Here is an 11,007-nt window from a genome sequence, read left to right on the forward strand (position 1 = left end):
ACCAGTGACAAGCTCGACGACCTCATGCAGGACCTCACTGTCTCCCAGCTCAGCGACGTGGCCGACTACCTTCCTCTTCTAGGGATTTAAATGACATGTCACCAAAAAAAGTTTGTGTGTCAACATTAATTTAAAAAAAGGGCTGCCTTAGTATGCTCCTCACATAGCTCCTCACCCTTTTACTTATCCCTTGGAGTGCACACACACACACCCCACACACACCCCTAAAATTAAAAAAAAATAAAAATAAAATAAAAAAAGAACAGAAAACCACAAACTCTGGCGAAGGTATGAAGAGCCTATCACCTCGCCCCCTGCTGGTGGGACAGGTAGAATGGTGCGACCACTGTGGAAAATGGTATGGCACATCCTTAAAAAGCCGTAAGTAGAAATACCATATGTCGGCCCGTCATCTCTCTATTTGGTACATATCCTAGGGAAACAGAACCGGGACATGAACAGATATTTGCACACCCATGTTCATCACAGCACGATACAGCAAAGAGATGGAAAGAACCCAAGAATGGATAGAATAACGATTGTGCGATGGTGAAGAATCATGATGGATCTCTGCAACACCTCATAACCCAGATGAGCCTGGAGGGCACTGCGCTGGGAGAAATGAGACCATTGCAAGAAGACAAATGTTTTCATACTAAAAGAAACATTCTTTGATGGTTAGGAGGAGGAGAAGGAAGGGTAAATTATTGGCTTGGGGGTAGATCTCGATTAGCTTAGGTAAAAGGGAGGGCAATATATAATAGAGCAGTGGTTCTCAACCTTCCTAATGCCGGGACCCTTTAATACAGCTTCTCATGTTGTGGTGACCCCATATGTGGATGTATCTGCATGTGGGCGGACCTGCCTGGAGATGGATAGAGGAGCAATGTCTCAATTCCTAAGTCCATCGGAAATATGGTCTTAGGCAATCCCTGTGAAAGGGTCGTTCGACACCCCAAAGAGGTCATGACCCCCAGGTTGAGAACAGCTATAATAGAGAAATCAGCTAAAACACAGTGGAAGCAGGAGAAGCTGTTGGAAGACTTAAAGGCAACGGAGATAAATACTGTTAGGTCCATATTCCTGCAAACACGATGATTTATGAATACATGTATGGGTAGACACACAGGCTGGACAGGTGTAGAAGGAGCTGTGGGACTATACTCATAATACATACAGGTTTGACAGAAGATATTTGTACATGGCATTTACCTTTGCTGTAAATATACTCATGAATACAGTGAAACAGACAGGGGCAAAGTTATGAAAATATCTACCCACTTGGCTGGGCCATGAGTCTCAGTATTATATAACTGTCCTCCATTTTGTAAGCTGATGTTACCCTGCTTGTTTTAAATCCTCATCTCCAGGATGTTAATGAGGCTGAATTCGAGGCAGTTTTGTTAATGAGATAGGATGAAATCTATAGGATCAGGTTAAATGTTGAGTCAGTCTCCTTATGAGATATAAAAGGGATTAAGCAATTGAGGAAGGGACCTACTATCACCACGTAATTAGATTCTGCAGTGCAGGGTGTCATTTGGACCCAGGGGAAGATTGATGTCAAGCATCTCCCCCCAGAGTCAGGGTGGCCAGAGAGAAAGCTTTCCCCTGAAGGCAGTGCTCTGAATTTGGACTTCTGGTCTCCTAAACGGTGAAAGAATAAATTTGTTTGCTAAAGTAAAAGAAGAACTTTGCCAGAAAACTTATCAGGTGATCAGGGGCACCCTAAAGCAGACTCAGTACTGCTGTGAGCCATGTGACCCAACCCTCTGTCCCACTTCATCCTGTGCTCACCAATATGATACAAGTAGTTCCTAATTGAGTCCACTATAATTATCTGGGGCTAATACTAGGGGTTTGTTGCTGTGTTTTGAATACTTTGAAATTCCGAGATTAGCAGGTACACTGCTGGAAAACTGCAGTAAGTGGGTCAGGCTTCATCAGACTTGGGGCAGAAAGCAAACACTTTTAAAGCCCCTTCCTCCCCCAAAGTGTTTTTAATTTCACTCAAATTTTAAAGGACCGCACAAACAGAAGTAAAAAATACATCTTGGACCTTCCCTTGGCTTTGAACAGCTTCTATTTAGCACTCTCTGGGTCTGCGGTGGCTATGAATCGGAATCGGCAGTGTTTCCTTTTAATTTGGGGGTACACTATGACTGAAGAAAAATGACCCACTAACTGTCCCCCTAGCTCCCTGAGCAGCTCCCGCATTACCAGCTCCTGCCTAAACCAAGCCAGTTTCCAGGCATTGTCGATTGCTTTTGCCTGAGCAGTCAGCTCCAGGACGCAGACAAGCCTGGATCGACTGCTCCTGTCTGCCCTGCCCCGAAACGCGGGAAACAGCAGTTTCAATCCAGTCTGGCTGCCGCGTCAACCAAGATAACAACCCTGACAATCTAGACTTAACTTCTTCCTCCTCTTCCACGCCGCACTCCCGAAGATCCGCAAGTCACGCAAGTGGAAACGGGAATTTCCAGACCGACACCATGTCTGAGGCTTATTTCCCGGTGGAGTCGGGTGCGCTGGGGGCTGAGGAGAACTTTCTTTCCCTGGACGACATCCTGATGTCCCAGGAAAAGCTACCGGTGCGCACGGAAACAGCCATACCTCGCCTCGGAGTTTTCTTCCCGGAGTTGAGCGGAGGCGCCGAGACTGACAACGCGATCTCTCAGGTTAGCCTTTTGGCGCGGACTCCGGCCCGGAAAGACTACAGTTCCCGGGGGGCCGTGGGAATGCCGCGTTATCCGGCGCGCGACGCGCTGCCCTCTGGGACTTGTAGTTTCGGGGCGGGGCGAGGCAAGGCCGAGCGCTCTAAATAATTCTCCCCTCGTGTATTCTGTATTCAGGCGCAGTGGGCCCTGGGCCCGATGATTGCTAGCTGGGGAATCTAAGTGTATTTAAGTCGTCCAGCTCCTTGCAGCATTGAATTTATTTTGAAAACTGTCCAAATTCAACTATGTGTCTCCCTCCCCTCCACCCCCACCCTGACATGCATGTCTGCTAAATGTGTTAACTCATGCTAAATACTTAAGGATCTGGTGTATATTCCCGTTCGACTTGAGATAAAACAGCTCTTGGTTCTGTAAGAGCATGTCTCCCGCATGTTATCAGCAACTCGATACAGACAGACAGATGATGGATGGATGGATGGATGGATGGATGGATGGATGGATGGATGGATAGATATCAGCTACTCGATACAGATAGATAGATAGATAGATAGATAGATAGATAGATAGATAGATAGATAGATAGATAGATAGATAGATAGATAGATATCAGCAACTCGATAAAGATAGATAGATTTTAAAAAACATTTTTTCCCTCAAAGCAATGTATTTAATTTTTTTTAAAAACAAAACAACCTTATCACCTTCAAATTTCTCTCCATTACACTTAATACATTTGTCAAATCTGCTATTCCATTCTTGGAAACATTTTTCAAAATCATGTTTGGATGGCTGATAGCACCTCCCGAGTTTTTTCCTTCACCTTTTCTAAAAATCTCTATCCTTTCATGCCTGTCTGCATTCTCCGAAACAAAAAGAAGTCTCATGGAGCGAGGTCAGGTGAGTCAGGTGCGTAGGGGAAGAGAGGCATGATGTTTTGCCAAAAACTGGCACACTGAGATGGCTGCATGAGCAGGTGCTTTGTTGTGGCAAAAACAGTCCTCTGTCTGCCACAAATCAGGCCTTTTTTTGCCACACACTGTTGCACTATCTTTTCAGAACCTCTAAATAGAAAGCTTGATTAACAGTCTGACCTGGTGGAACAAACCCCAAATGTACTACAAGGGGACATTTTCATCCATTCAGAAAGTTGACAGATGTCCAGAACTAGGCTTGTCATCAGTAGACATTTCACCTTTTTTGAAATGAGAAAACCACTTGTTTACTTGAGTTTTTCCCTTAACGCTGTCCTTGTAAGCTGTGTTCAACATCACAACAGTTTCTGCGCATTTTTCTCAAGCAGGAAACAAAATGTCACAGCCTCATGCTGTTCTCTTAAATAATCCATCACACACACAAAAATGAGGTTGAAGCGGAAACTGCTTTTATGAAAAAATTAACTGTGACCCGAGAGAACCTTCCCAGGTGATGCCACTGTGTGCACTAACTCATTTTGAGTTGTTTGATGCTTGCCTAGCAGGAAAAATGCATACTATGAAAGCTCCTCTCTGCCCAGTGGAGCTTCCTCCCAGTTTTTCTTGGATACCCATACACACACACACACACACACACACACACATATGAGGACTTAGTGCTGATATAAACCTTGTAATCTCTTCTGGCTAACATAATACACATATCCCAATCATGGCCCTGTTTCCACTTCCGTAGTGCTACTTGTAGCTGTGCTGTAGTGATCTGCCACCAATCATGAATTTGTAACTGTTTCCTTTGTTCCATACCTTATTTAACTAGTGCCTTGACTGAATCCTCAGATGCCTTTATGACCTTGAGCTAATGGCCTCCCTCATCTGGATGATATGATGTGTCTGGGTCTTTGTGTCATCTTTGTCCCTTTAAGACTTGATAAATGTTCTCCTTGAATTATATTTGAGATTGTGGCCACTTTTATAGCCTAAAACAGTCAGCATTGACTTGATACCTGAACATTTGGTTTGATATCTACCTTCACAGGAGCCCTGGTGGCCCAGTGGTAAGTGCTTGGCTGCTAAGTGAGAAGTCAGTGGTCTAAGCCACGAGTCCCCCTCCACAGGAGAAAGAGTAACAGTTTGCTACTGTAAGAGTATAATCTTGGGAACCTGAGACAGTTCTACTCTGTCCTGTGTGGTGGCTGCTGTGAATTGGAATCCAGTGCAATGAGTTTGGAGTTTTGTTGTTGACATGTAGTCCTCGACTTATCACAGGGTTTGATTTCAATGACTCCATCGTCAACTGTAAGTCTCTGTAAGTCAAATGCCTCTGTTTGTTGGTTTTCATTATTCTTGCCCTTTACAGCTCTGATCATTACATGTGAACATCTGAGATTGATAACGTGACCAAATTGCACACTGCATTGTTGCTTGTAATACGCGTGACCAGTGATGTGTGGACTGCCTGTCTCTAGAAGCGAAGTGGGTGGGACTGTATCCTGAGTGCGGGCTGACGTGTTTTCTTTTATATCGATCCACAGACACTCATGGGATGGTGCCTAGTTCATAGTAAGCATTCGGTGAATGTGTATGGGGAGTCGATCTTGACTAGTCAAAGAAAGTACAAATATTATTACACTTCCAAAGTGTCTGCAGTTGAACACTTTCTATATATTGGTACCTAGAAAATTTACCACTGAGATGCAGTCCAGTCCATTGGCATGATACAAACCCACTGCTGTCAAGGCCGTTCTGACTCACAGTGAGCCTATAGGACAGCGTAGAACTGTCCCAGTGGGTTTTTGCAATTGTAAGTTTTTGTTTTTTTTTACTTATTCTTAATTCTTTATTTATTTATTTTTTCACTGTAAGCCTTTACAGGAATAAAAAGTCTCATCTTTTTCCCAAGATGAAGCTGATCATTTTGAACTGCTGAGTTGTTGGGTAGCTTCAAAAAGCTTGTGGTAAACCTCCAAGCTCTTTTCGTTCCATTTTGTCAAACACTCCTTGAAGCCTCCTCATAGTTCTTAAAGTTTATGTTCTCCCTCCCCGTAGGGGGAGCGGGTCTGGGGTCTTAAAGTTTATGTTCTCCCTCCCTGTAGGGAGAGCGGGTCTGGGGTCTTAACGCTTAGGAGCCGCCATCTAAGATATAACTGTTCATCTGGAACAAGAGGAAAAAAGGAAGCCCAAGAATTAGAGAAGGAACTAGACTACAGGACCCCTAAGGGCCCTGTGGTTAAAGCGCTTGACTGCAGGCTGCAAAGCAAAAGTTCAGTGGGTCAAAGCCAACAGCTGCTCCACAGGAGAAGGACATGCCATCTGCTTCTATCAAGACTAGGGCCGTGCACACCACTTGGGTCAGTTCTATTCTGTTCAGTGGGATTGCTGTAAGTCAGAATCAACTAGGTGTGTAGCAACCCTATTGGTCAACCACCCAAACCAAACCCACTGCCCTGGAGCCATTCCAACTCAGCAACCCTACAGGACAGAAGGGAAATGTGTCCTGGAGCAGACAGCCTCATCTTTCTCGGGAAGAGCGGCTAGCTGCAGGGTTTGGACCTCCCAGCCTCCACTTAGCTCAGCGCTAAACCTGCTGTACCACCAGGGCTCCTTAAAGTGTCATCAGCTGCTTTCAAACCTCAACGAGACAGTCAGGGCCAAGGAGATTAAATAAATGGAAGGGAAACAACTAGAACAGAAGTGATGAGACCTTGATACGATGTGAACAGTGTAGCCAGTGTCACTGACATCTCCAAAGCATGGCACGGGAGTGGATTTTGCTGTGTATGTTTTTCACAGTGAGTTAAATTTTAAAAAGAGCACTTTCTCCAATGATATATTTTTCTGTTTTCTATTGTGTTTTTGTGGAATAAACCCGTGTTCTCTTTCCATCCTCTCATGACGTAAGTCTTTAGCTCACACCATTGTATTCTTCAAGTCTCAACCAGGTCTTTTGTGTTTGATGGTCACTCCCCACAAAGAAAACAATCAATATTGCCCAGTACTAAAAAAAAAAAAAAAAAAAAAGCTCACTTTCATTGAACTCATTCTGACTTATCAAGACCCTATTAGACTGAGCAAGTCTCCATGGCTTACTGGATAAGATAAATATCAGAGCAGAAAGCCTCGTCTCTTTTTTTGTTTTGTTTTTGTTTAACAATTTTATCAGCACTTCATCCACATGTCATACAATTCAATAATTCCATCATCTCAAGAAGAGTTGTACAGTTGTCACCCAAAGCCTCATCTTTCACCCTCGGAGCAAGTGGTGGACTCGAGCTGCTGACTTTGTGGCTAGCAGCCCAGTGTGTAACCCACTAGGCCACCAGGTCGCCTTGACATAGCCCGTACAGTCTGTACTTCCTGTTCGTCTCACCCATTTTCTCTGTATCCTTGTTGGATACAGGGCTCGAAGCTGGAAATCCCCCTGTGGCTGGCCAAAGGACTTTTTGACCACAAGCGGCGGATCCTTTCGGTGGAGCTTCCCAAGGTCTATCAAGAGGCTTGGAGGACCGTGTTCAGTGCCGACGCCAATGTGGTGGACCTCCATAAGATGGGGCCGCATTTCTACGGGTTCGGCTCCCAGCTCTTGTATTTTGACAGCCCGGAGAATGCGGAGATTTCCCAGTCTCTCCTGCAGGCAAGTACCTAGTGTCAAAGCTGTGGCAGTGCACATGTCGCAGGGGCCGGATGCGGCCAGAGGACAGTGTCACTCTCACCCAGAGGACTGTATGATGCACACAACTGGCTGTTGTTATTCCAGTCAGCCCGAGTTAGACCGAGGGTGCCAGTTATATGCACGTATTAAAAATGACTTGTCTTTTCTTCCTCATTAAATAAGTTAATTAATGAACTTGCTAAGAGTTGAAACCAGGAGGAAAGGGGTGCTAGTGGATTATAGTGATAGGCACTTAGCTACACAACTATAGCCCTGTGCTTAAGCCCTGGTGGCATAGTGGGTTTCACATTGGGCTGCTAACTTCAAGGTCAGCAGTTCAAATCTACCAGTCACTCTGTAGAAGAACAATGAGGCTTTCTGCTCCCATTAGGATCTCAAAACTGAAAAAACCAAACTTGCTACCGTTGAATTGATTCCAACTCATAGTGATCCTATAAGACAAACTAGAAATGAGGACCTAATGTTGGGGGTTTAAATGGAGAGAAAATGTTTTGAGAAACGATGTACAAATGCGCTTTACACAATTGATGTGTGTATGGATTGGGATAACAGTTGTATGAGCCCCTAATAAAATGTTTAAAAAAAAAAAAAAAAAGACAAACTAGAACTGCTCCTGTGGTTTCCAAGACACTAAATGTTTACAAGAGTGGAAAGACTCTTCTTTCTCCCAAGGAGTGACTGATAGTTTCAAACTGCTGACCTTGTGGTTAGCAGCCCAATGCATAATCTACCACACCACCAGGACTCCTGTTGGAAATATTTACAGCCTTGGGATCCACAGGGGCAGTTCTACGCTTTCCTATAGGGTCACTGTGAGTCAGAATCATTTGGTAGCACCAAGTTTCGAGGGTGGTTTTTTGAGCCCAGTTCCAGAACTGCTGGGGGGCGGTGTTGGAAATACAGGAGTTAGTTGTGTGCATTATGTTGTTAGCTGCCATCGAGTGGGTCTCCAACTCCTGACAACCCCATGAGTTACCGAGTAGAACTGTTCTATAGGATTGTCGTGGCAGTGATCTTTATGGAAGCTATTCACGAGGCCTTTCTACCATGGAGTTGTCAGCTGGACTTGAACCTCTAACACTTGGTTAGCAGCCAATTACAAACCGCTTGTCTTACCTGCCTAAACTCCTTGTCGCTTTGGGGTTAAGACCTGGCTCTGCCACATATTAGCTATGTGACTTGGTCGAGCTATTCAATAGTTCCAGTAATCAATTCTTCACCAATGAAAATGAGCTAATAATAGTGCCCAAATTATAGAGTTATAAAAAAATTATGTAAGGCCATTTAATAACTAGTAACTATTATTGTTATTTTCCATGGCCAAAACAATAGTATGCTTTTATTAGCATCCTTTTCATGAGCCCTGGTGGTGTAGTGTTTACCTTAAAGTCAGCAGTTCAAAACTACCAGGTGTTCCAAGGGAGAAAGATGAGGCTTTCAGCTCCTGTAAAGATTTACAGCCCCAGAAACCCACAGGGACAGTTCTACTCTGTCCTATAGGGTCACTATGAGTAGAATTGGTTTGATGCCATTGAGACTACCTTTTTAACTTTTCACAGTGTACTGTTGTTGTTGTTGCTCAGTATTAGAATAAACCATCCTTTTTACCTCATGAGTCTTGGACTGCCCAAAGGTTCCCCTTTGGTAACTTTATAAGAGCATTTGCCTCAAGCCATATTTGCTTCCTGGATGATGCTGACCTCCCACATCAGGCTTAAGGACGGCTTGACCTAACAGCAGGTGTCGGTGCTGTTTGTAACATACGATAAACAGAGATGTGGTTGCTGGCCATTCAGAAAAAGAAGTCAATGCGTAGACTATAGCCAGCCAGCCACTTGTTAGGTCGTCTCCAGCTCCTGACAACTCCATGTGCTAGAACACCACTGTGCTCCCCGGGTTTTCAGGGACTGAGGTTTGGGGAGTAAATTTCCAGCCGTTTCTTTCGAGGAACCTCTCGGTGGACTCGAACCAGCAATCTTTCAGTTAGCAGCAGAGCATGTTAATGGCACCACCTAGGCCCCTCACATAGACTCCGGAAGCCGGGAAGAGCAGCAGGGCTGTTTGTGTCTGAGACTCTTTTCAGCAGCAAGACAGAAAGGAGGAAAGTTCACGTGTCTCAGGAAGTCACCCAGATGTGTTTGTCCTTTGAGGTCCTGCCTGCTGGCGTTTTCATGTGTCTCTCCCTGCTTCAGGGGCGCAGGTGCTTGCACGTATACTTGCATATACATCATCTGGCCTTGCCAGGAAACAGCTGGAGACACTAAAGCCGGGGCTCCTAGCTCTCCAGCAAAGCCGTCCCTTCGGTCCTTTGTGTCTCCATCCTGCTCTTTTACCCCCCAAAAGTAGAAATAGATCCTGTCACGCCAGAAATGTTTACTGGGGGGAAACTGCCTGTGGCCACGGACTAGCCTTTGTTACGAATACCAATGAGCGGTGGTGTTTTTCTGGGTAGCAGCCATTTGCTGGGCGCTGCACACATCTTCCTTCATGGATTTTTTAAAGGGCCCATTTCACAGTGGAGGAAATTAAGGCATGGCAATGGGAAATCATTTACTTGTGAGGCAGCAAGGACACTGAGGGGTAGAAACGAGCCTGGCTTTGTGGGGTGGTAGAGCGGCCCTGATTTCTCTTCCTCTCGTCCCCTTCAGACATTTATTGGACGTTTTCGCCGCATCATGGACTCCTCTCAGAATGCTTACAATGAAGACACGTCCGCCCTGGTAGCCAGGCTGGATGAGATGGAGAGGGGCTTATTCCAGACAGGCCAGAAGGGACTGAACAACTTCCAGTGCTGGGAGAAGGGGCAGTCTTCTCAGATCACGGCCTCCAGCCTCGTGCAGAACTACAAAAAGAGGAAATTCACCGACATGGAAGACTGATGGCCAGGAGGGCATGGAGTTACTCCGTGTAGACTGAGGGTGCCCCTGGACTTTCTGACCCTGTTGACCCCCCAGGCCCGACCTACGTAACCCAAGAGCCCTGCTGAAGAGAGAGCCGCGTCCTTCCTCTGAACAACGCTCTTTCAAACATACGACCCCTTGCTCTCGTGAGTCAGAACTGGGAGCCCTTGCACCTGGCAACTTGGACAGCCTCACAGGTCCACTTTCATTAGCCCCCCGACTGGACATCTTGGTATGTTCACAAAACAGTCCCCTGAGCTTCTTTGTCTCGTCCTCCAGGTAGTTGTAGGAAGGACAGAACCCTGGAGCTGCTGGCCTGACTTGTAACCGTCCCCTGCCACCTGCCAATGGGGAGTTAGAGCCCGATTTCCAAACACCATCCCCAGATTCCACGCTGCAATGTTGTATGTAAGACATGTGACTGATGGTTTGTGGATGGAAATAGCAACGGCGGGTGAATGGCCTGGCTTTTACCAAGGGGAGAGAGACAATGCTCTTGCTCTCATGTCCTCTGATGAGAGCTCCCATAGCGCTCCTGCCAACTTGGCGGGGCAGTGATTAAACGGAGCTTGTTTTTGTCTCTTGACATTTTGGGATCCTCTCTCCATTCGTTACTCCATTCCCTCCCTAGAAAAGCTGTCAGAAAGCCATGTAGAATTGCAAAGTAATTATTAAAGGGTGTTTACCAGCCATGATTACATCTGGAAATCGGGACTTTGGGCTTGCTGGTGATGAAGAGCCTTGTTTGAGAAGCTTTACAGGGCAAAGCTAAGAAAGCAAGAGACCATGGTGTGTGTGTGTGTGTGTGTGTGTGTGTGTGTGTG

General features: G+C 45.6%; 1 protein-coding gene across 1 annotated transcript; it reads left to right on the top strand.

Annotated features, from left to right (window-relative positions):
- The first annotated feature begins 2,376 nt into the window (after positions 1-2,376).
- Positions 2,377-10,999, top strand: GINS3 (GINS complex subunit 3). Its single transcript, XM_004704635.2, has 3 exons — positions 2,377-2,678; positions 7,011-7,244; positions 9,932-10,999. Exons 1-3 carry the CDS (start codon positions 2,493-2,495, stop codon positions 10,160-10,162), a joined length of 651 nt encoding a protein of 216 aa, XP_004704692.1. The 5' UTR covers positions 2,377-2,492; the 3' UTR covers positions 10,163-10,999.
- The last annotated feature ends 8 nt before the right edge of the window (positions 11,000-11,007 follow it).

Source organism: Echinops telfairi, unplaced genomic scaffold (assembly GCF_000313985.2).
Source record: "Echinops telfairi isolate 266 unplaced genomic scaffold, ASM31398v2 ScPeMD7_2291;HRSCAF=2852, whole genome shotgun sequence".
NCBI lineage: Eukaryota > Metazoa > Chordata > Mammalia > Afrosoricida > Tenrecidae > Echinops > Echinops telfairi.